We start from the raw sequence: 26,943 nt of genomic DNA, 5'->3' as shown, positions 1-26,943 counted from the left end.
TATTCAGTTAGTATTCATTGTTGTAATCAGAGAGAGGATCCGATTTTCAGTACATACTGCTCTGTATTTAGTTCATGCTGTGAACATTATTCTCCCCGCACATATCCCACATAACATATGTCATTGGGGAGAGTTATTTTAATACGAGGCACAGTTGAGCTGCTGTGTACACTTCTGAAAGTAGGGCAGTTTGGGCAAAATAATTCACACACACACACACACACACAATATATATATATATATATATTATTATTTTTTTTTAAAGTCCTCAGCCGTTTTCTAAGGACACTATGTTCTTCAGATGAGCCTCTTAATGATCATCGTCTGACATTCCAGCGCATCTGTAAAGACACAAGTCTCTCTTGTCTCAAACTCGTCTTCCATTTGGCTCCCTTCTTCCGCGCACTGTTGCCCTGCAGTGCACATGTCATTAATAGCCACTGACATTAATTGTTAAGTACATCACTTTCTGTACTGGCCTAAATAATGCAGAGGATCAAGAGTGAGCAAACCCAGAAAACATAAAATAATCCCAAAATATTGCACAGAGCTGGAGCTATTGAAATACTTTAATGAAACCAATTTTTCAGAGACCTGCCTACATTATTACATTTGCAATTAGATTTTTACTCATTTGTGTTTAGACTAGGGATGTACCAATACTAGTATCGGAATTGTTGCCGATACTGTTCGTCTGTACTCGTAAAAATGCTCCGATACCACACACCGCTTCACCTGACTGTCATATTACTCGTATAGGATCCATGTCAGCCATGTGGAAATACTTCAGGGACACGGATGACAATATTTTGAAGGGACTGCAAATTTCTGCTCTGCAAAATGGATGATCAACTCCTCCTGTGCGGCGATGGAGGCGCCGTCTGCTATTTTGTCTTTGTCTCTTATCTACTGTATGTGCTCCTTTCTCATAGTGACCCCAAGTGTTCAGACCAAGTCACCACATAACTGAAATAGCTTGTGTTACAGGCTTTATTGAAGTGAAATGTGTGGCAAAATATGCAATTTGAATTTAAAATGTCTGGAATAACAAGCGTTAAGGGGTTACATTGGAGTGAAACTTCTGCCAAAAAGAAAGAAAAGTTTGTGTTTTGTGTTCTTACCAAAACATTTGATTAGAATAAAACACATTTTCGTATCGGTGAGTACTCAAATGTAGTAAGTATTTGTACTCATTACTCTGTCTGAAAATACTGGTATAGAGCATTACTATTTAATACTGTTAATACCATCAAAAAGTACATGCCCTCCTGTCTCATACATACTGTATCTTGAATTTTGCCGAGATGACTGGTGAGCTATTGGAAGGAGCGAAGGGCGTGTGGAATACGTTAATAAAAAGTGATTATCAATGTTCAAAGGCCTCTTCTGGACCACTAAAATTCTATGTTTTATAATTAGGGCTGATAATGGAATTCCATAAAAATCCCCCCCCCCCCCCCACACACACACACTTGAAAATTAAAACATATCTCCACCTCCTCTTTCATCAAAACTGTAGAATCTATTATAATGCTAATGAAGTCCATGCTTTCTCAGAAAATTTAATTTTCTGTTTACAGACTGCACATTTAATTTGAGAACGTTATATTAAGGAGCATGAGTGTAACCTACATTTGCATTGATATCACAAATTTTTCTTGGAGGTAGACATCTTGCATTGGAAGATGAGTACAGCGATGAAAAAAAAAACATGGCAGATGAATGTGAACAACGACACAAACATAATTTGCTATGCTGAGGCCTCATGTTAGAACATGAAGGCAAGACTCTTTTTAAGTGGAGGGGACCTTAAGGTGTTTAGCAATTACCAATTTTGAGCTGCTCGATGTCTTCCTGAGACGTAATCAAGTAGTCAAAAATTTGGTTCATGAATATTCATGAGCTGATCACAGAGTATGGATTCATTAATTAGGATGGTCTAGTCTTTTTAAAAAAAAAATATTTTTTTTTTTAATGTTTATCCTTAAGTATGCTATAGCTTGAGTTAGATTTAAGTGTGGATGTGTTCAAGAAGTATACCTTAAAGAGCCTTCAGTTTTCACATTGTAAAGGCTACATTCTTCAGCGTACAATTAAGGGATAATTTGAGGTTTTTGCTTGAGGGAGTGCTGAAGCATTTGGTCACTAAGAAAGGTCAGAAGCTAAGCCAATAGATACACATCAAAACCAAATAAAACATTTTAAGATCATGTAGGGAAATAAATACTGTCTGCGCTGGCATTTTTATATAAACAAAATATTGAATCCCCAAGCTAAATTACAATACTTTATTTTCATTACAGTTTCACTTTGTACACTGAACAACACCGTCACATGCATAATTTATGAAAAGAACCTTCACAACTGTCATACACTTTTAATTATCAGGCACGGCTGTTGCTAGGAAGAATTTGTGGAATAATCATTTGTGCCCCAAAGCCAACGAATATTTGTATGAAATAGGAACATGCAAGCCAACCCCATAAGACTGTTTGAATAGTGAACAAGAATAGGAAGTCAGTGCGAACATGACTTGACATTAGAGGTTTTGGCTGGTCCACCAATAGTATAGACGATTATCGTAAATTTTTTTGTATCATGTTAAATTAAAATTAAAATTTAAAAATCGTCACTCCACAATAAGGCTTTATAATTGTTGTTGTTAAACTTTTCTTGTAAAGTCTTGTTAGCCATCTTGGTAATGCCTCCAAGCTCCTGCATTAATAAAGTGCACCTTTACAAGGACATGAAAACTTTATTTTAATTAACAAAAAAGTGTGATGACCCCTTCTGCGAATATTCAGGCTGATGGGCGTTTCCCCCCCAACATATTTAATTCATACATCAATCAATCAATCCCTTCATCTATTTTCCACTGGCTATGTTGGGTTGCATATTTAGCATTCAGTAAATAAATATGAAGAAGCGTGAAAGTTAACTTTTTTCAACAAAAACAGGTTGTGATCATGTATTTTTCATGGCAGTATTTCATCAAGTATTCAGTACCGTCACAAAGGTCAAAGCACTGTGTACTATGTATTTTTACTTGGCAACTGCTTGCCTCACTTAAAATGTCTGGTGCCTCCATCAATGATGTCCTTGAAAGTCCTACTCACCGTTGAAGTTGGAATTCCGGATGTACTTGAGAAAAGTTTTTCCTTCAGCAGACTCCATCTGTGGACAGACGCCAGGATGGTCGGGACACAAGTCCCTCTGCATATTATGCAGCGCGTGGGCCATGGCGTACACCGCATCAATCACAAACTGCACTTTCCCTTCCTGTTCATACTTGGAGTCAATCCCGATGCGTTCTTGTCCTGTGGGAAGAGGACTAAGAGCTAGTCAATGCAGCACAAACCATTAGACGTTACGTCAGCTCTCACTATCGTCTCCGCTTCCAATTTATTCCTCAATTCCTTCCTCTATTTATCATGTGCTGGCAGCTAGCTAATCTCTGATTTTAAGGGAATTACACCTAAAAGGGACAGTGCGGCAGAGTAAATAAATAAAAAGATGCAGAAACTGCCAAATATCGGGCTGTGCTGTTTGTTACCAAACCAGCAGATCACATTAATGTGTTGTTCTACATAGTAATGTGCTGCTAACAATGGGCCTCATTGGTCCCATCCACAAGGTAATAAAAATCACCATGAACTTTAGAGACACACTTCTCTGCACTGGCTTCATGTTCTTTTACATCCTTCTCACAGTGCACTGCCCTTTCACTATGGGTTGCTGTAAAGGTTTTGCCTCCTGCTGCTCATACACAGCATGAATATGTAATGTACAACCTGCTGCTGGATTCTTCTAGCGACCACATTTGTGCTGTCTTTTTCACTCTCAGTGTTGGAAGATGTAGTGATTCCAGTGATAGAACGGAAACGATATCAACATAAAGGGCCTGAGTTCCTAAGATCCCAAATAGTGGGTCCTAAAAAGCGCGTTGACTCTGACAGATTACATGGGCTGTTAGTGGACGATCTACTAAGATTGCGATGTTTATTGAGATCCCAAATAACGGGTGCTAAATTGCATGTTGATTTACACGTGGTTGGCAACAAGTGTAAACCCGGTGGAGACCGCCATATTTAAAAGAGGGTTTTAATGCAGCGATGTTTTTTAACATGGAAAATTTGGGAGAGAACTGAAAGTGAAACATGAATTTTGAAATGATGGAATTGGAAGTTAAAGTGGGAGTGGAAAAACAAACTGTTGTTACAAAAGAGAAATGTATCTCACCATTAATTTGCGAGAAGCTAGTAACTGCATAAAAGCCACGTTTTGTCATTGAATGTATGTGCCCAGCCTGTGGAACATTGAATTCAAAACTTGGGACCGCACACTCCAAAAGATTGCTCTGGAAGAGGCCAGCACCATTTGTCACAGTGTGCTGATATCAAATGAGTCACTGAGCACTAAAGTATTGCAACTCATTTTTATGGCCCCTGTCCAATGGCTGCCACTAAAAGTTCAGTACAACAGTGGTCTAAGACCATCTGTCAAATCTGTCAATATCTGATGAAAAATTATGATTAACATTCACTTATGCTAATATCCAGATGCACCGGTACCCAAAGTGCTGAGTGCTTGAAAGGACTGGCCCCTATATGTTAAAACTAAACCTTGATTTTGACTAATACTCGTTTTAAAAGTGCCTTTTCTCTTTGAATTAGAAAAATGAAGCCATCTTACTCTAGTTCTTAGTGGCTCAAATGACCCAGACCCAAAAATGTAGAATTGAAAGGAGTTGTGTCATAAGTGATAAGGCATGACTCCTTTCTGTGACTGGCTCCAGGTCAGCCCTTTGATTATTCAGAAATTACAAAACGGCATTACCATCCATCCATTCATCCATTTTCTACCGTTTATCTGAGGTCGTGTCGCAGGGGCATTAGCTTTAGCAGCCATTTCATCCAGCTCTTCCGAAGGGATCCAGAGGCGTTCCCAGGCCAGCCAAGAGACGTAGTCTCTCCAGCGTGTCCTGGGTCTCCGACCAGTGGGATGTGCCAGGAACACCTCAGCAGGGAGGCGTCCAGGAGGCATCCGAATCAGATGCCCCAGCCACCTCATCTGGCTCCTCTTGATGTGGAGGAGCAGCGGCTCGACTCTGAGATCCTCCCAGATGACCGAGCTTCTCACCCTATCTCTAAGGGAGATAGGGTGTGTGTCCATGCGGAGGAAAACTCATTTCGACCGCTTGTATCCGGGATCTTGTTCTTTCGGTCACGACCCACAGTGACCAACGGTGAAGGTAGGAACGTAGATCGACCGGTAAATCGAAAGCTTCGCCTTTCGGGTGAGTTCCTTCTTCACTACAACGGACCGATACAAAGTCCGCATCACTGCAGACGCTGCACCGATCCGCCTGTCGATCTCCCGTTCCATTCTTCCCTCACTCGTGAACAAGGCCCCAAGATACTTGAACTCCTCCACTTGGGGCAGGATCTCATCCCCGAACTGGAGAGGGCACACCACCCTTTTCCGACTGAGGACCATGGTCTCAGATTAGGAGATGCTGATTCTCATCCCAGCTGCTTCACACTCGGTTGCGAACCGCTCCAGTGAGAATTGGAGATCACCGCTTGATGAAGCGAACAGAACCACATCAATCCTCTGTTCCGTTCATGACAGAACGAACTGGCCATAACATGTACCCAGCAGACTCAGATCCCGTGCGCAAAGCCCTTCAAGCGCAGGGTCAACGCCTCTCGAAGCAGGATGAGCAGCTTGCTGCCCTCCACCTTCATCTAGAGGGACTATTAGAACATCAGGACAATATGATAAGACAGGTGGCCTCACAGTTTGAAGTTCTTATGAAAATGATTCAGAAGAAGGAAACAGTTGGCACAACACCCAATACCGCCACTGAACCAACGTTTTCATGTGAAGCAGTTACTATGCAGCCACCTGCCACCTCCACTGCTGTCTGCCCACAGCTCTCTCGACCAGAGAGGTTCTCTGGAGATTCTGGGACTATTACGCTGTTCATCACTCAGTGCAAACTTTGAGTTGCAGGCAGCTGCCTTCCCCACCGAGCGGGCAAAAATCGCTTTCGTCATTTCCCACCTGACTGGTCATGCTTTTGCGGCTCCATACTGCTGAATGGAGCCGCAATTCCACCGCGTTTCATTCGTGGGCTTTTTTTGTAAAGACTATGGAGCAAATTTTTCAGTTTTCCACACCAGATCGTGAGGCCGCTCGCTCCCTTGTCACCTTACAACAAGGCAAGCGCAGGGTGCCAGAAGCAAGGGAGAGAGGTGAGTCTGAATTTCATTAAGGAAGACCCTTCCCGGGTTCTTTCTAAAGTGACACTATGCTCCCTGATCAAGAAATTCATACACCTGTATTAATTGACTCTGATTCTGACGCAAACTTACTCAACTCCCTCCTCGTTCGACGGATGCACCTTAGAACCTTTCAAATAAAACGACACCGCAACACCTATGCTGCAGACGGCAGTTTTATGGGCAAGATCACTCACCGCACCCAAACACACACATTGACATTTCCTGATTCTCACTCGGAACGCATTAGTTTGCATATTTTTGACGCCATGACCTTATTTTAGGGAACCCATGGTTGAAATTACATAACCCCACATTGACTGGTCCTCTGGGCATGTTATGTCATGGGAAAGCACTTGGGCCCAGAACTGTTTCAAGCCTCCATGTGTTGTTTAGGGATATGTTTCAAAGGAAAATCCACAGAGCCCATCAGGGGATCCTGACTTATCTCAAGTGCCAACCTGTTACCAGGACAATAAAGAGTTTTTTTCCAAGTCCAAGGCCAAATTCCTTCCAGCCCACAGACCTTATGACTGTGCAGTTGACTTGCTGCCTGGAAACACACCTCCACGAGGGAGGTTGTTCTCGCTTTCAGGGCCGGAACACAACACTATGAAGGAGTATGTGGATGAATCACTGGCAGCCGGAATTATTCGGCCATCTTCATCCCTCTCGTAAACGTCCTTCTGGGGAGTTGCGACCCCTGCCAATACCACAACGTCCTTGGTCAGACATCTCCGTAGACTATGTGATGGGATTACCGGCCTCTAAAGGAAATACCACCATTCTCACAGTCGTGGACAGGTTCTCTAAGATGGCACACTTCATTGCACTTCCGAAACTCCCCTCAGCTAAAGACACTGCCGAGTTAATGATATACCAGGTATTCAAGTTTCATGGTTTCCCCAAGAATGTGGTATCTGATAGGTGTCCCCAATTCATTTCGGGATTTTGGAAGGAGTTTTGCAGTCTCATAGGTGCTACCGTCAGTCTGTCATCTGGGTTTCATCCTGAAACCAACGGACATACAGAGAGGCTGAACCAGGACCTGGAGACTGGGCTCCGATGTCTCGCTGCACAGGAGCCACAATCCTGGTCTTAGAAACTGGTTTGGGTTGAGTTTTCTCACAATTTGCTCCCCTCTGCATCCACTGGTCTATCGCCTTTTCACGTTGTGCATGGTTAACAACCATCTCTGTTTCCTGCCATAGCCCCAGAATCCACGGTTCCAGCTGCATTGACCTTGGTGAGACGCTGCAGGAGGACATGGGAGCGACCCAAGGACAGTCCTACAAGACCGCAGGTGACCGTAGAAGGACACCGGCCCCAAACTACAAAGTGGGTCAGCGAGTTTGGCTCTCTACCAAACATATTCCACTCAAGGTGGAGTCCAGGAAGCTCGCTCCCAGGTTTATGGGGCCCTTCCCCATCACAAAGATCATCAACTCGGTGACAACACTTGTCACCATGAAGTTTAGGCTCCCAAGGTCAATGCGGGTCCACCCTGCTTTTCACGTCAGCCTGCTCAAGCCCGCCGGGGAGTCCCCTCTGGTCCCGCCTTCCAGGCCCCTGCGTCCCCCCCGGTTCATGGATGGTGGCCCTGTCTTCACTGTGAGGTGGCTGTTGTCGTCTCGTTGGAGGGGGTTTCAATATCTGGTGGACTGGGAAGGATACGGGCCTAAGGAACGTTCATGGGTGCCATCTGCGTTTATCGTGGATGACTCACTCGTTCGGAACTTCCACGTTGTGCATCCTGGGGCTCAGGGGCCGTCTGGGGCAGGCCGTTAAGGGGTGGGGGGGGGGTACTGTCATGGGTGTGTGTTCTGGTTTTTGTCTTTTCCCTGTCTCGTACACACCTGCTCCTGAGAGCATCTTCACCACCTGTGCCTCGTTCACCCTAATTACCCCTTGCATTTAACCTCGTGTCTCATTCTTTCAAGTCGCCAGTTCGTTGTAACTTGTCGTCGCATTCCTTGTTTCCACATCACCGACTCACAGTAAGACTAGACCCTGTTCCAATTATCGACCTTGCCTTTTTGCCTCACGTTTTTGGATACTGTTGCCTTTTCGGATTGTCGGCCTGTCTACCGACCTCTGCCCGTATATCAAACATCTCTTTTTTGAAACTGTCCATTTGTAGTGGAGTCGTGCATTTTTGGTCCTATCCTCTGTTCCGTTCATGACAGGCCTGGCTCCAGAGGGGGGCCCCGGTGACCCACGTCCGGGCAAGGGAAAACGTCTTCCTGAATTGTTTGTCATCATAGGGGTTTTTGGAGCTGTGCTTTGTCTGGTCCCTCACCTAGGACCTGTTTGCCATGGCATAAAGCCCCAGACAACGTAGCTCCTAGGATCATTGGGACACACAAACCCCTCCACCACGATAAGGTGACAGCTCAAGGAGGGGATGGCATTACTTAATCCAATATATGTCATTCTAATTTATGTTTCTGGCATTTCAAAAATATTTACATGATCGTAAAAGCCAGCAACACTTTGTTTGTTGGTTTGCACCTACCTTTAAGATCCATTTTCTGAGCCGCTTCTCCTCACTAGGGTCGCGGGCATGCTGGAGCCTATCCCAGCTGTCATCGGGCAGGAGGCGGGGTACACCCTGAACTGGTTGCCAGCCAATCGCAGGGCACATAGAAACAAACAACCATTCGCACTCACAGTCATGCCTACGGGCAATTTAGAGTCTGCAATTAATGCATGTTTTTGGGATGTGGAAGGAAACCGGAGTGCCCGGAGAAAACCCACGCAGGCACGGGGAGAACATGCAAATTCCACACAGGCGGGGCCGGGGATTGAACCCGGGTCCTCAGAACTGTGAGGCTGACGCTCTAACCAGTCATCCACCGTGCCGCCTACCTTTAAGATGCAGTATTTAATGACGCCAAATCAGCCATCGCAATTTGTCTCAGGTTTAAGAAATGTGCTAAATTAATCAGAACGCGCAAAATGAACTGTGCAGCAATATTGCCTGTTTGACAGATGCAATCATGGGTATGCCTCGTTACTCGATTAGCATCTATCTCCAACTGTTTGCGTGAGCGATCATGTTTGTGCCCGTTTTTGCAAGTGCAAATGTTAGTAAACCAGGCCCAAAGACTACGAGTGCAATAGTATTAACATTCACTGCCATAGACGGCTATAGTAGTCAAACACCCATTTTAACTGGGAGGCTTGGCTGTGAATGAAATAATAGTCCGTCTGGTCCAAACAAAAAGTTCACCACTGAGACTATGAAACATAAAGCCTCATGTGTGTACATAGGTACACACATTTGTTGGGAGATGCTAACAGCACACGTTTAACAGGAGACTTGTTTAACGGAAGGAGGTCAAAAACAATCAGTGTTGACATTTCAGTCCATTACTCAGAACTTGACATATTACAGCCAACAAGCATCAAAGAAATAAGCATAGGTTGACCTATATGCACAGGCTTTGAATGCACAAGCCTCCTGTATTGGATTTGACATTCACAAATAAAACACGATTTGAAGAATGAAGAAATACAGTTGCACGGCCTTCACAGTTATAAAAGGCATTCTTAGCTGGATCGAGGGATGAATGAAAGTCATTTACAATAATTTCACGGAGGGTTTGTGGGGTGCGCAGCGTGGACATGCATCTTTTATCTTTGACACATGATGAAATATATCACACAGTACATTGGAAAGGAAACCAAATCCTTGGGCAAACAATCATTTGTGTCACACTAGCATAAGCGTCAATGTGTATGCGAGCAAGATTAATACAGAGTCCCACATTACCAGCATCACCCACAAAGATAATGAATGCAGCACCATGCCTGTCAAAATGTTGGCACCCTGTGTGTAAGTAATATGGGGATGCGTCACAACACTACCATTACAGCTACCACAAAGATCGTAATACAACAAATACGGGGGCATAATAAGTAGTCATTCTGCTTGCTGTCATTTCCACTGTAATTTCAAACCCAAATAAAGTAGACTCCTGCAAAACTGAGCTGACTCCGTCATGAAGGGACGTAGGGAATAAAACTTCAAGACGAATGTTTAGGAAACAGGTACTCAGGCGATGACCAAAATATTAATGAAGCAGAGGACAGACACATCCTGGGAAATTCAACAGGAATATCTTAAATGAAGCAAAGGAACAAACAGTCTGCTGGTCTACGTATAGAGCACAGCTTCCAGGAGGCATAAGTTTTCATTAATTCACTCTATTTCATGACTAACTAGAAGCTTCAAAATCATTTCTGAATAATAAATGGTACACTGCCTAATAATGATGATAGCAGCATTTCTGTAACTGCCATGACAACACCAAATCAATATTAGTGGTCTGTAATATTGGTGGACCAGCCAGGCCACCTCTCAAGTTGCATTAAAACCTTGCATTGTTTTTAATGCATTCATTAGCCTGTCTTCTGAAGGAAGCCTTTGTTCATCACTTTTCATCATCAACTTTTCAGCAGAGTGACTTCAAAGGAAATTACTCCTCAGCAGCAAGGGTTTACAGTCTTCCTTACTTCGCCTTCATGAGTATGTAAAGTACTGTGCAAAAGTCGCTACTAACTTTATTTTTCACAATATACTTTTGGACATAGTAAAAGTGACATAATTTAGTATTGTAATTCCATTTGGGTTATAGTGATGCAGGTGCCTGCAAGTTTACATTTTGTCTTTTTATGCCTTAGTTGTAATATACTGTATTTCATAGATTTGTCCCGATCCGATCATGTAATTTTCAGCTGGCTGGTATTGGCTCTACAGTGCTCTGTAGTGGGTGGCATGTTTGTCCTCAAAGCCTGTAACATGGCCACAAGCAAGATGCATTGAGTGAGATGTAGAAACATTTTGCTTATGCTGCCGACAGCCGAGGCAAGCTGAAAGATACTACAAACTGAACTAAAAGCTTTCTAAAGTAAAGTACTAAAAGGCTGGAAAACCACAGTGACAGAGGGAATGGTATGGCCAAGAGGTCAGAAAATGTCGCTCATTTAACCGAGTTACCTTTAAAGAAATGTAATGAATATGAATTATTTTGAGACACGCGAACTCATGCCCCACTGGTTACATTTGACAAGGCAATTAATCAACAGTGTTGTTTGTAGATAAGCGGAGTCGAGCACTAAGCAACCAACTACGCAGCTGCACTGACTCACATATTTAAGACACATGCTTCTTAATAACAATGTTAACACATTGTTTACTACGGAAGAAATCCAATGGGGTCATATATACTGTATATATCCATCCATTTTCTTACACTTATCCGAGGTCAGGTCGCAGGGGCAGTAGCTTTAGCAGGGAAGCCCAGACTACCCTCTCCCCAGCCACTTCATCCAGCTCTTCCGGGGGAATACTTAGGTGTACCCAAGCCAGCCGGTAGACATAGTCTCTCCAGCGTCCCCTGGGTCGTCCCCGGGGTCTCCTCCCGGTGGGACGTGCCCTTAACCGTAACACCTCACCAGGGCGGGGTCCAGGAGGCATCCTAAATGGATGCCCGAGCCACCTCATCTGGCTCCTCTCAATGTGGAGGAGCAGCGGCTCTAATCTGAGCCCCTTCCGGATGACCGACCTTCTCACCCTATCTCTCAGGGGAGAGCCCAGAGACCCTGCGGAGGAAGCTCATTTCGGCTGCTTGTATCTGGGATCTTGTTCTTTCGGTCATGACCCACAGCTCGTGACTCGTGACCACAGGTGAGGGTAGGAACGCAGATAGACCAGTAAATTGAGAGCTTCGCCTTTCGGCTGAGCTTCTGCTTCACCACAACAGACTGATAAAAAGTCCGCATCACTGCGACGCTGCACCGATCAGCCTGTCCATCTCCCGTTCCGTTCTTCCCTCACTCGTGAAGGAGACCCCAAGATACTTGAACTCCTCCATTTGGGGCAGGAGCTCATCCCAACCTGGAGAGGGCACGCCACCCTTTTCTGACTGAGGACCATGGTCTCAGATTTGGATGTTCTGATTTTCATCCCAACTGCTTCACACTGTGAACAGCTTCAGTAAGAGTTAGAGATCACGGTTTGATGAAGCCAACAGAACCACATCATCTGCAAAAAGCAGAAATACAATACTGAGGTGACCAAACCGGAAACCCTCTACGCCTCGGCTGCGCTTAGAAATTCCTCCCACAGGACTCTCCGAGGGACACAGTCGAGCGTCTTCTCCAAGTCCACAAAACACATGTAGACTGGTTGGGCGAACTCCCATGCGCCCTTGAGCACCCTGCCGAGGGTGTAGAGCTGGTCCACTGCTCCACGCCAGGACAAAAACCATACTGCTCCACCTGAATCTGAGATTCGACTTCCCGACTGACCCTCCTCTCCATCATCCCTGAATAGACCTTACCAGGTAGGCTGAGGAGTGTGATCACCCTGTAGTTGGAACACACCCTTACGGTCCCCCTTCTTGAAAAGGGGCACCATCACCCCAGTCTGCCAATCCAGAAGCACTGTCCCTAATGTCCACACGATGTTTCAGAGACGTGTCAACCAGGACAGCCCCACAACACGAATTCCGGGCAAATCTCTTCCACCCCCAGGGGGGGTTCCTCCAACTCACGGCCTTCCAGGTCTCACTGTCATTGCCAACGTGTGGCCTCTGGCTCACTGGATTTGAGCATTGGCGCACGTGGGTGGTTGTGGCTCAGTAGGTAGAGCAGGTCATCCAGTGGTTCAAATCCCAGCTTCGACTTTGGGCACTGTGATGGTGTAGATAAAGCGTTATATAAATGCAGTCTATTTACCTGCTCAAGGAGGGGTAAACATTGCCAAATGTTAAGTTCGAGTTAAAAAGAAAATGTATGTGAAAGATATCAATTAAAACATTTTGCCATAATGATGACTTTGTCATGGGATTAGAATGTTCTAGAATATGGCAGAAGGAAGTGACAAGGATCCTTTAGAATTTTTAAATATATACGATCTGAGATATGAATAATTTTCTGAATATAAAAAACCCCCACTGAAAATAGTTCATTAAATGTTTACAAATATAAAAGAATATATTATAAGGTGTATTGCACTAGCATTGTTAAAACATTAAATATAACAAAAAATTATTTAAAAAAAAAATATATATATAAATATATATATATATTTGCACAGAACTGTACGGTGGCACATGCATATTCACACAAATTCAAACGAATATGTATGCCATCCACAATAATAGGGCCTAATATGATGTACACCAGCCTGTCGACACACACAAGCAGAAAAGACAATAACGTCTTAAACAAATCAAGTCAACAAATCCAAGTGAAACATGTATATTTACCTGACAGATATCAATTATTCAAGTCACCAAATGATGATAATGTGGATAAACAGCCTGGCACTGTCATAGGGGAACGGAAAGAAAATTGCTATAAGAGTTGCAGGATATTAGTCACGGGAGCAGGCCGTGTAACTATAGTGTGAGCAAGACACGTGATGCATTGTTATTATACCAATAATAACTCTGCGTCAACCCGCTGGGCACAAACACCCGCTGTTGGACTTTTTTTGGCTGCAATGAGAGGGACCCAACAGAATATCAATGGTATATCTGCAGCTTCTGATGCAAAGTAATGCCAAACCCCCCCAAAAAATGTAACTATATTATACAAAAAAAATAATGTACTTACTTAGTCTCTCATTTCAGACAACAGTTGTTTAGTGCTAAAGAAACAAAATACCTGTGCATTTACGACTGGTGTCTTCTTTCTTGGATGCGCTAAGAAGCCTGCAGTCAAAGTTCTCCTCCCAGAATTCAGCAAACCAAACGTTCCTCCGATTGTTCTCCAGGGTGAGTGCAGTAAAGTATTCATCAAACCCTGTGAAGAGAGGAAAGAAGAGCAAGTCTCAGTTCCGGGCCAATTATGGTCCAATTCAAAGCTGCAGGAAATGAAGTGCAGCATTGTGGCAGTAACGGTGCGGTTCTGGCTGCCAGGTTTTGGAAGCTAACCAACAAGCGGCACCTCATCAAACTTGGACCATTTTTCTTTTTAAGCCCTATGAAACTCTAATCACTTTCTTCTTCTTGCAAATTGTACTAATTAAAAAAAACCAAAAAAACAAAAACAGGCTGCATACTGAATAGCACAGGAAGTATAAATGGTGCCACAGCTTTTTGCCTCAAGCCGGAAAGTCCTGATGGTACTGAACTGGTTTCTTCACTTTATAGAAGCTGGGGTCGTTGGTTTAAAAGCATGCACGGCGTCTTAAAGTTAGGGCAATTTTTAAAAAGCCTTTGTACGGAGCATTTGCATGAGGAAGGAAAATTTCCATGCAGATTTTTGACTCAGAACCTTATGCAGGCAGAATCCACAATTGAAAGATTTTATTTTTCACTTCATACCAAAAAAAAAAAAAAAAAACTTTCTTTATTTAATTTCACATACTAAAGTCTCCGCTGGCATCCTCATTCATGTGTCATATCATCTGAGCCGTGGGTGGGAACAACTAACGGGAACCAGGATGATTTATCTCAATTTCTTTTCCAAAAGACTACTGACTGATGATGCCGGGTGGATTGATCGTAATCTTACAGCACCCTACAGTGTACATTTATCCTGACCAGCCCACCCCCAATTAAATAAGGCTTGAATGAAAAGGCCATCAATTCCAATGATGAGTGGCTTTATAGGCTTTAATGGCACCAACTGAGAATGTTCCTTCTTATATGGCAGATGTGTAAATCTTCTGTCAAAGGTAGGAAAAAGTAATTTTTGCTTATTTCCACATGACCTATACGAGAGGCAGAGGTGGGTAGTGCAGCCAAAAATTGTACTAGAAATTCATTTGTTGCTTGTGGTTTATGCATAACAGAGGTCAAAATGAGTCTGTGACATGGTTTAAGTCTGACATCTATGTGGTTTGTCGATTAAATGCAAAAGGCGATAAAGGGCATAAGGCTTTTGCAAACAGGTGGATTTGAAATCGCAAACATTGTGACGTTTTGTCAATTAATATTGAAGTACCGTAATTTCTCGTGTATTATGCAAATTTTTTCACCCGCAAAATTGTCAAAAGTAAATAGTGCGCATTATACATAGGTGTAGGGGAAAATGAAACAAAACTTTCACATTTTATAAATGTATGCCGCCATCTAGGGAGTATGAAAAAAGTTGTACACTTTCATTCTGGTATGCCACCTAGAGGTTATGAAAAGGGTGAAGGCTACACTTTAATTCCAATATGACAGGGGTATATATGACTGCATATATATACAATTAAACTCATAGGTTTACATACCCAGGCAGAATTTGTGAAATATGTTTTATTTTATTTTTTAAATACAACTGATGACTGAACAACAACCATCATTAATTTCTTTATGGTTATATTTTGTTTAATGATAGTGCTTTTCTGAAACGCTTGACAGTTTAATTTGAAACTCATTAAAATAAAATTAAATGTGTTTCGCCTGGCCCTTCATGTTTTCTTTAAAGAATAGTACCCATCTTACAAATTCTGCCTGGGTAATCAAACATATGAGCACAACTGTGTGTTTTCTCATTTACTAAATAAAAGTAGAGCTGTGAATTTACAAAGAAGAGCAAGTAAATAAAAAGAAAGTATTACAGTCAAATAAAGTGCTTAACTTCAGAATAATTAGTTGAAAAACATAACCTACATATAATACTTAATGTTTTGATAATATGGGTAGAAGCAAAATCATGCATTGTAAAAACGCATTATATATAGGTAGAAGGGTTTTCCAGAGTTTTGAGGTCAACTTTGGGGGTGCGTATTATACATGGGTGTGTATTATACACGAGAATTTACGGTATCTATTCAAGTTTAAAAGTCACAGTGTAAACCTCTGACTACAGGCAATAGCAAACATAATTTGATTAATTATAAATTGTTAAAAAAAAGACAATAGCTTTTTATCTTCAGTCATCGTTTTATATTAACAAATTTTTACTATTGCTGACATTGTGACAGCAACATGTCCACTGCAAATGGTGTGAAAGTCAATTACTAAAACCTCGACCAAAATGTCACACAACAAGCTACTCTGATGAGTTTGTGTATCTCATATAACCCACAAAAAAGCCACACTGATAACTTGGACCTTGATCTTCCTCCTCCGAGCCAAATATATATGCATCAAGGTCATTGTCGCTCTCCGAGGACTGTAGAACATCATTGGGAGAAATTGCCAACTGACACAGAAATAGATGAGACCTGGTTGGAAATGAGGGTGCCGAGGAGGTAAAGCAATTACCTCCTCGGCACCCTCTGTATTTTTACCTGTATTTTTATCACAAAGTCTGTCTTAAAATCCATGCAACATCTTGCAATCAATTCTAGCAGTGTGGAGTAATCATATGCTAATGTTTGAGTTTTTGGTGCATGGGAGGGATGATGATCCAGATATGGATGTTAAGTTACGCCTTTAAAGCTGCACTAGTCACATGATCATGTCTTGTGGAGAAAAAGGGCTTTTCGTATAAAGCTGACAGCATCTGTAAACTTTACGCCATCTTTCAGCTGCTTTCACTGTGTTTTTGCAAACAGCACGCAATAAAAAATAGTGGCAAACATACAAACCTATTGTCGCCGCCAACTGCTGAATGGGGCTTACAACATTAGCAGTGTGAATTTATGAGGAAAAAAAATATGAAAAGTTAAATGCTATATAATATGTTAACTTATTTATAGTGTCCAGCGACATGAACGTCAGTGTCCGTGTCAGTGACACTACCAAAAATTACCAAATATGACCACAACATGAAGTACACGCCACATCAAAGATCCAATACAATAGCTGTAAGAAATACAATATTATAAAGATACCGACGCTCATTTTTCACAGTTAGAGAGGTATAAATTCAAATATATGCTTGCTATTTTTTGCATTGACGTACATCTGCGTTGTGTTATACTGAGAGTTGTTTGCAATATTTTGCATGTATGAAGCAGCGCAAGGTCATTGCCACTTTAAACTGAGGGTAGGAGAAAATTGTGTTGAGTTGTACAGGTTAAAGGTCACATTATAGGCGGAAAACGTCTAGAAATTAAGCTACAACCCCAATTCTAATGAAGTTGGGATGTTGTGTAAAACATAAATAAAAACAGAATACAATGATTTGCAAATCATGTTCAACCTATATTTAATTGAATACACTACAAAGACAAGATGTTTAATGTTCAAACTGATGAACTTTATTGTTTTTAGCAAATAATCATTAACTTAGAATTTTATGGCTGCAACACGTTCCAAAAAAGCTGGGACAGGGTCATGTTTACCACTGTGTTAGATCAACATTTCTTTTAACAACATTCAATAAACGTTTGGGAAGCTGACGGCGTTTCTGGGTGTTGTTGATTAATGGCTTTTGCTTTGCAGAGTAGAGTTTCAAGTTGCACTTATGGATGTAGCGCCAAACTGTATTTACTGACATTGGTTTTCTGAAGTGCGGCATGGTTAGAGCATCTGCCTCAAAGTTCGCCTGTGTGGAGTTTGCATGTTCTCCCCGTGCTTGCGTGGGTTTTCACTACGGTTTCCTCCCACATCTCAAAAACATGCATATTAGGTTAACTGATAACTCTAAATTGCCCGTAGGTGTGAATGTGAGTGCGAATGGTTGTTTGTTTGTATGTATCCTGCGATTGGCTGGCAACCAGTTCAGGGTGTACCCCGCCTCCTGCCCGATGATAGCTGGGATAGGGCTCCAGCACGCCCGCGACCCAAGTGAAGAGAAGCGGCTCAGAAAATGGATGGATGGATGGGTTTTCTGAAGTGTTACTGAGCCCATGTGGTGATATCGTTTACACATTGATGTCGGTTTTTGATGCAGGGCTGCCTGAGAGATCGAAGGTCACGGGCATTCAATGTTGGTTTTCGGCCTTGCCGCTTACATGCAGTGATTTCTCCAGGTTCTCTGAACCTTTTGATGATATTATGGACCGTAGATGATGAAATCCCTAAATTCCTTGCAATTGTACATTGAGGAACATTGTCCTTAAACTGTTCGACTATTTTCTCACACACTTGATCACAAAGAGGTGAACCTCACCCCATCTTTGCTTGTGAATGACTGAGCAATTCAGGGAAGCTGCTTTTATACCCAATCATGGCACCCACCTGTTCCCAATTAGCCTGTTCACCTGTGGGATGTTCCAAACAGGTGTTTGATGAGCATTCCTCAACTTTCTCGGTCTTTTTTGCCACCTGTCCCAGCTTTTTGGAATGTGTTGCAGCCACAAAATTCTAAGTTAATGATTATTTGCTAAAAACAATAAAGTTTATCAGTTTGAACATTAAATATCTTGTCTTTGTAGTGTATTCAATTAAATATAGGTTGAACATGATTTGCAAATCATTGTATCAGTTTTTATTTGTTTAACACAACGTCCCAATTCATTGGAATTGGGGTTATATCACAAAAACCTGACATTTCTGTTGAAAAAAAAAAGCTGTTGTATAGAAAAAGTCTACACACCCCTTTTCAAATGTCGCACTTGTCATAAGACTTTCAAAACGTCTCCGTTTTTTCCCGAGAGGACAAGTAAAATCAAACAACTAAAATGTGGTTGCAAAAGTGTGCACACCCATTAAATGGGACGTCGCTTTTTTTTAGACTTAACCAATTACATTCAAACTCATGTTAAATGGGAGAGTCTGTACAGGTCCGCCACCATTTAAAATGCTTCTGATTAACCGCAAATAAAACATTTATATTTTTTTTGCTTTCTGGCAGAGGCCTTAAAGTTTTGTTCTCACACTGACTCTTTCATGTTTCTTTCATCTTGTCTAAGGCCCCAGTTTCAGTCGAACAACAATAGCCCCAAAACATGACGCTGCCACCAAGATGCTTCGCTGTTGATATTGCGTTCTTCTGGTAATGAGCAGTGATTTTGCGCCAAACAACCCAACTGGAACTATGACCAAAAAGTTCAACATTGGTTTCACCGGTCCATAATAAATTTTCCCACACATTTTGGGGAGATTTTGTTAAGATCCAATGACTCGCATTTAACATGAGTTTGAAGGTGATTGGTTAATACCGAACATACTCACATCCTGGTTATAAGAGGGTGTGCACACTTGTGCAGCCACATTATTTCAGCTGTTTATTTTCCTCTTTCAAAAAGATGAAACAATTTATAAGATGAAACAATGAAACAAAAGAAAAATAAGAATTCAAAATCAAGGATGCTCTTTGGGGCAGATGCTGCTTGCTGAGCTTGTGTCACAATCATTAGAAACGTTTTCAAAAAATGAAAATGTTTCTTCATATCGCAATGGAGATTTGTTCCCATGACAACTGCAGGCACAAACTGCTAACTTTGAGGTGGTATGTGTGTGTGTGTGTATATATATATATATATATATATATATATATATATATATATATATATATATATATATATATATATATATATATATATATATATATATATATATATATATATATATAGATAGAGAGAGAGAGCGAGAGAGAGAGAGAGATAGTTTAAAACTAAATTTAATGAACATCAATAAGTTTGGGCTCACTATTTGGCATGTTCAAGCTATTGTGAGACTTAGTTTGAATGACCCTGAAGACATACCAGCAGCATCAGTACATGATGAATTTGTGCCATTTATATGTAGCAAAAGGGCAAAAGAGCAGAACTCATTTTAGACTCACTATTTGAAAAGCAGTATGTAACTACTTATTGCACTTTTAATAGGTCTTGATATTGTGGACACAAACTAATTATGGCTAATTTATAAACCTTTCATAAAGTGTTACCCATGATAATAAACCTATTGTTAAATTAATAATGTGGCACTCTGATAGTGTCAGTTATAAATTTGCAGTACTAATTTCTGATACCGCTCTTGGCATGAATATTATTTGATAGTTTGTTTCGCCATTAAAACAAAATATCTGACCATAAGTTAGAAGCGCCGTAAACAAATATGAATTTTCGAAAATTCAAATATTAAGAAATAATTCTTAACACAGTGCATTACATTAAAATTATTGGTGAGATTTTGATCCAGTGTTTGGTATTTGTCACAGGATGAGAAGCAGACTTAAGAATTAAAATTATTACAATAGTGTAAACCTCATCTGACATGATAATGCGAGTCGCAGTATCAACAAGCTCATCTTTCTAAACTTTATGCCATTATTTATAATATCTCAACATGGCAGAAATCTTTATTCTTTATTATCTGTAACTAAATCGCTAAAAACGGAGGCAGTTAAAGGGGTGGTCTGGTCAAAAGAGTGGCGCTGAAACGACAATAACGATGCGTGGTGCCACGGTGCATGGAGCCATGTGCATACCTTTAATGGACGAGCGCTTGGGCAGTATTGTGATGGCTCCCACCGCTACATCCTCAAGCTGGTGGATGGGACTGCTTTTGGCGCCCCAGCTGTCAGATCCAATCCAAAGAAAATGGCCCATGTGATTGGCCCTCTTAGTGGCATTGAGGACTCCCCTGCAAGGACATTTTGCTTAGAATTGAGAGCAAGCACAATGCATGTGTGTGTGTGTGTGTATGTGTGTGTATGTGTGTGTGTGTATAATTAAACTTCCAGCCATCCATTTTCTCTACTGATTATTCTCATTAAAAGTCACGGGTCGAGAGGCGGGGTGGACTCTGGACCAAAGTCCTGTGAAAAGAAAGTCTGGACACTCTTTGAAGTGACCGCACGCTCTATCATTGGTGAACTCCACGTCACCGTCACGTCTCACTGACGACCATGAACTTCCGTAGCCGCTGCTGGAGCTAATTTCACAATTGAAGTGTGACGTTATTTTCCAAATGGATTTCTATGGAATTCGTGCGTCTCAGGAAAACTTCTTGTTATTCCAACGAGCCTCAGACTTCAATGAGTCACGCTTTTTGTGTCGGCACGCATGGTGGGTGTGTCATTATGTGGGAATGCCTCCATGAGTGAAAATACAAATGGTGTTTTCACTTTGTCTTTATTGGGCGGACTCACTTTTCTCTTTAGACTCTGGGCTGCTAAAGAACAAGTCAACGCTGGCTTAGTCACAACACCCTAGCTTCGCCCACTGTCATCATGGTAATGAAAACCATACTGTGGATCGGGTGAGCTTTGGCTCATTTGCATGAGACTGAACCGCCCCCAAAAAAGTTTCCACTGGATGGTAAGTCTGCTTTAATTGTTGATCCTTTTGGGGACACCCTGTATATTGTGAGGTTGTTGTGGAAAATATCCCTTACACATGGTACATCTTGTAAATGGTCACCTTAGAATTGTGAGGGGGCTGCACTAACCATTACGCCAACATGGAGTCGTAATTTAACCTTTGACACACAAAAATATTACAAAAGGGTATACAGTTTGTTTGCATAGCAAACAATGAACATTTGTTGACACCTTTGTCACACTTTTCTGTGTTCTTCCCTTTTAAATGACAGGTACTGTAGTAAATATTTGATTCTGTGTTTCTTTGCACAGACATTTCCCCATGGGGGAAGTGTAATTGACAAAATATGTCAATGTGTTGTTCTCTTGTGATCTGTATTCCCTGTATACATCTTTCTTGTGTGTGCAAAAGCATGTTTGTGTAACAGACTTGCTGAATGCATGGGAAATCTTTGCCTGTGGCTTGTCTTCAGGAGCTGCCACTCAGATATTAAAAAGTGCGTAACACGGCAAGCCATCAGCACACCCGAGCGGCACGGAGGACGCCACCACGCGCAGAGCTGCTCACCGTATGTCTTCTTCATTAGCGAAGATGACGACTGCCCTGGAGTGCTGGGTTTCCAGCAGTTGTTGGATGGCTTTGTCATAATCGTCCATCTTGGGGCTGTGCGGAATCTTCAAAGACTGGGCCACGCAGATTCCACCTAATAAATGGACAGAGTTTGAAAAAAAACATAAAACATCTGGTATAATCTCCATTATTCTGTCACACACGTATGTACTGTATAAACCAACACACACAAAAGGTCTTAGGCTACAATAGCTTATTCTGCCCATATAAAAAGGGAAGGAACGCATAAAACAATAGTGAGGTAATGAAAATGTTATCACGCTTAATGATAATTTATTAATAACACACGCAGCCACTCATACACACACACACACACACACACACACGCACACACCAGTCACAACATTAGGTACACTTTTCCCACTATCTAGTGAAGGGGTGGGCAAAGTTTTGTGCTCAAGGGTCACTTTAGATTTAAAAAAAAAAAAAAAAAAAAATGTAAAAATGTGTATGTAAAAAAATGTTTTAAACATCCATCCATCCATTGTCCTCCGCTTATCTGAGATCAGGTCGCGGGGGCAGCAGCCTCAGCAGGGAAGCCCAGACTTCCCTCTCCCCAGCCACTTCCTCTAGCTCTTCCGAGGGGATCCCGAGGCGTTCCCAGGCAAGCCGAGAGACGTAGTCACTCTAGCGTATCCAGGGTCGTCCCCGGGGTCTCCTCCGGTGGGATGTGCCCGTAACACCAGGAAGCATCCTAAACAGATGCCCCAGCCACCTCATCTGGCTCCTCTCAGCAGTTCTACTCTGAGATCCTCCCGGATGACCGAGCTTCTCACCCTCTCTCTAAGTTATGAACAGAATCGGTGACAAAGGGCAGCCTTGGGGGAGTCCAACCCTCACCGGAAACGAGTCAGACTTACTGCCGGATATGCGGACCAAACTCTGACTCCGGTCGTACAGGAGTACCGAACAGCCTGTATCAGGGGGTTCGGTACCCCATACTCCCGAAGCACCCCCCACAGGACTCCCCGAGGGACACGGTCGAACGCCTTATCCAAGTCCACAAAACACATGTAGACTGGTTGGGCGAACTCCCACGCACCCTCGAGGACCCTGCCGAGGGTGAAGAGCTCGTCCACTGTTCCGCGGCCAGGATGAAAACCAAACTGCTCTCCTGGATCTGAGATTCGACTTCCCGACGGACCCTCCTCTCCAGCACCCCTGAATAGACTTTACCAGGGAGGCTGAGGAGTGTGATCCCCCTGTAGTTGGAACACACCCTCCGGTTACCCTTCTTAAAAAGGAGGACCACCACCCCAGTCTGCCAATCCAGAGACACTGTCCCCGATGTCCACGCGATGTTGCAGAGGCGTGTCAACCAGAACAGCCCCACAACATTCAGAGCCTTGAGTAACTCCGGGCGAATCTCATCCACCCCCGGGGGCCTTGCACCGAGGAGCTTTTTAACCACCTCTGTGACCGCAACCCCAGAGATAGGAGAGCCCGCCCCAGTTACCCCAGACTCTGCTTTCCCATGGGAAGGCGTGTTCGTGTTCTCCCCACCGATTCACAATGTCTTGAGTCGAGGTCAGCAGCGCCCCATCCCCACTATACACAGTGTTGATGGTGCACTGCTTCCCCCTCCTGAGACGCCGTATGGTGGACCAGAATTTCCTCGAAGCCGTCCGGAAGTCGTTCTCCATGGCCTCACCGAACTCCTCCCACGCCCGGGTTTTTGCCTCAGCGACCACCAAAGCCGCATTCCGCTTGGCCAGCTGCCTCAGGAGTCCCACAGTCCAAAAAGGCATGCTAGGACTCTTTCTTCAGCTTGACGGCATCCCTCACCGCTGGTGTCCACCAACGGGTTTGGGGATTGCCGCCACAACAGGCCACACCTCTGGTCGGCCGTCTCGCCAATAGAGGTGCGGAACATGATCCACTAGGACTCAATATCCCCCGCATCCCCCAGGACATGGGTGAAGTTCTGTTGGAGATGGGAGTTGAGACTCCTTCTGACAGGGGATTCTGACAGACGTTCCCAGCAGACCCTCACAATACGTTTGGGCCTGCCACGTCGGACCGGGATCTTCCCCCACCATCGGAGCCAAATCACCACCAGGTGGTAATCATTTGACAGCTCGCAGTTGACAGCTCGTCAGTTGACAGCTTGTGGTTGAACATGGTGTTCGTTATGGACAATCCGTGGTGAGCCCAGAAGACCAATAACAGAACACTGCTCGGGTTCTGATCGGGGAGGGGCGTTCCTCCCAATCACGCCCTTCTAGGTCTCATTGTCATTGCCCACGTGAGCATTGAAGTCCCCCAGCAGAACGATGGAGTCCCCAGCGGGAGCGCTCTCCAGCACCCCCTCTAAGGACTCCAAAAAGGGTGGGTACTCAAAACTGCTGTTTGGTGCGTAGGCACAAATAACAGTCAGGACCCCACCCGAAGGCGGAGGGGGCTACCCTCTCGTCCACCGGGGTGAACCCCAATGTACAGGCGCCAAGCCGGGGGGCAATAAGTATAGTCACACCTGCTCGGCGCCTCTCACCGTGGGCAACTCCAGAGTTTTTAAACGACCTATTTTAACCTATTTTAAACAATACATTAATAAATTAAATAAAGATGTGTATTTTATTTACATTTTAAAATAATACATTATATCAATAAGTTAAATAATTTGTTATCAGAGTCATTGATGGTGTCGTGGTACACTCGCCTGACTTTGGTGCAGGCAGCGTGGGTTCAGTTCCCACTCAGTGACGGTGTGAATGGTTGTCCGTGTCTATATGTGCCCTGTGACTGACTGGCGACCAGTTCAGGGTATAGTCCGCCTTTTGCCCGAAGTCAGCTGGGATAGGCTCCAGTGTGACCCTAACCAGGATAAGCGGTGTTGAAATGGATGGATGGATGAATATGTTATCATTGTTAATTTTATCATGTTTCATTAAATTGATTGGAACTAACCCATTATTTGAGAAACTAAATGTCAATTGTATACAGTATGTAAAATTATTTTACCATTTTTATTTACAATAAATAAATTAATCAATCATTTAATGAAATACATTTGTACAAAATTAATTAAAAAAAATAATAAGTCAATTTTAATTAACCAATTCCAGGAAAAAATATATAAAATTAATTCTACAGTAAATACTCGAAGGGCCAGATTAAATAATGGAGTGGGCTGTACGTGGCCCTCAGGTAAACAAACTATGGCTCGCATAGTGTGTTTACCTGAGGGTCAGGGGTCAGGGAGCCAGAACTTCACCTGCATCATGAATAATAAAAAAATTAACAAATAATGATGAAATCAAATTATTTCAGCTTCCCTTTATGTCTCCAATATAATGACATTTTTAAAATGCTCTCTAATTTTCATTAGTCAAGCTAATGCATTGAATATAGATTTATTGACGGCATAAAACCACAGTTTTTTGGTTTTTTTTTTAAAGCGTAAAGTGAGGCAGGCACAACTCTGCCGCCACTTTGAGGCAACCCCAGTGTATGAGAGCACACAGGTTCAAGTTGCTGACGTTCTTCTTCTACGCAGCGACACAACGTCTCTCCAAATTTTGCTCCAAATGGAAGCCAAACATGGAAGATGTTATATCTAACATTAAAAATGTCGCAAACTGGACTACTAATTGAAACGGGATAGCTAACATACTCTCTCTAAACCGCTGAAAAAGGTAACAGTTCTTAATCAGCCAAATATTGAGTGTGAAAAGGATGCCGATAAAATGTCGAGCTGCCACACTACTCTTATTTGGCTCATAAATTTGTAAATCTGAACCTCACCGCACATCACTGTGTTTGCCCACTCCTAATCTACTGTACAAGAGCTGTCGAGCAAATTCTTCCATTTGCAAAGATAATGATGTTCAGCTTGGCTTGTCATTGAGGTATTTATTTAAGAACATGCTTCTGTTTTCACTGTCACACAACTGCGCATCGTCACACTGTGAGCTTTTTTTGTCATGAGTTTCCCCTTTCATCCTGCTAAATAAGGTACACGTCACCAAATGATGCAGTACAGGTCATTACCACGACAAACTACCACTACAATACTGTAATAAACACATTGCTGAGCTAATTATTGACAAGGCAGAATTGTTCATATAGCGCTTGTCTAGATTATGCAGGCATACCTAATAAATTGTCCTGTGAGTGATTTTTCTTTGTTTTTTTTTAATCACAGTTTGGCATTGACCGACTAAGCAGAGCGACATGCAATAAATCACACATCACGCCGGACTCGATGCCAGGATCTTTTTGCACGAGTGAGAGGGATAAACAATATCCCTGACAACAAATCCAATAATCCTGACCAACAGGGACATAAAGTTACAGATTTTATGTTATGGATTTGTCATTGCCTTTTTATTGAAAGACATTATCTGATGTCAGGCCCTCATCTAATCGCCTTGTACATGCAGCAATCACAAAGAGAATATTAATACTGACGATAAATCATTTTTCGACAGGTCACCGCTAATGAGTTTACACGCGATCAAGGGTATTGGCCATGTAGAGTAGCTATGTGCTTTGCTCAAAGGGAGCCACACTTCAGGAAGCACATGTTGTTACAAGTTACAATTTGTTATCGGTTAGAAAGACAGCGATAGGTTTATTTTCAGAAATCTAAACAAATAATGCCTGTGGGATTGTAACACCAAGGCTCGTCTTGGTCAGCAGCTTACGTTTTTGAATCAACCCAAACCAATTAAAATTTCTCCCACTCAAGCAACTTAATAGCCTAGCCAATGTCTCCGTTTGCATTTCTCTGAGTAGACAGATAAATGGAAGTAAACGCCTAATTGCTGGTCTCCTCTGGCTCATTACTTTGATACAAACAGTTTTTTGGCTGTCAGATCATGCATCTCCAGTCCTGGTGGCTTTTTTGCAATAACAAAATGACAATTACTGAACATTTTCCCAACTGTCTCTTTCTAAGAATCAGCAGGCATGTTTTTC

General features: G+C 42.6%; 1 protein-coding gene across 1 annotated transcript in view; it reads right to left on the bottom strand.

The window, feature by feature from the left end:
- Positions 1-26,943, bottom strand: part of grm7 (glutamate metabotropic receptor 7) — a 116,271-nt gene that overhangs the window by 31,186 nt on the left and 58,142 nt on the right. The window contains exons 3-6 of the mRNA XM_061698372.1: positions 21,961-22,096; positions 20,559-20,713; positions 13,962-14,099; positions 3,117-3,317 (exon numbers count right to left, since the gene is read on the bottom strand). Of these exons, the coding sequence (XP_061554356.1) occupies positions 3,117-3,317; positions 13,962-14,099; positions 20,559-20,713; positions 21,961-22,096 (630 nt within the window). The remainder of the gene's footprint in view (positions 1-3,116; positions 3,318-13,961; positions 14,100-20,558; positions 20,714-21,960; positions 22,097-26,943) is intronic.

Source organism: Phycodurus eques, chromosome 1, assembly GCF_024500275.1.
Source record: "Phycodurus eques isolate BA_2022a chromosome 1, UOR_Pequ_1.1, whole genome shotgun sequence".
Lineage (NCBI taxonomy): Eukaryota > Metazoa > Chordata > Actinopteri > Syngnathiformes > Syngnathidae > Phycodurus > Phycodurus eques.
Note: the sequence above shows the minus strand (reverse complement) of the source record. Positions and strands in the feature narration are given on the sequence as shown.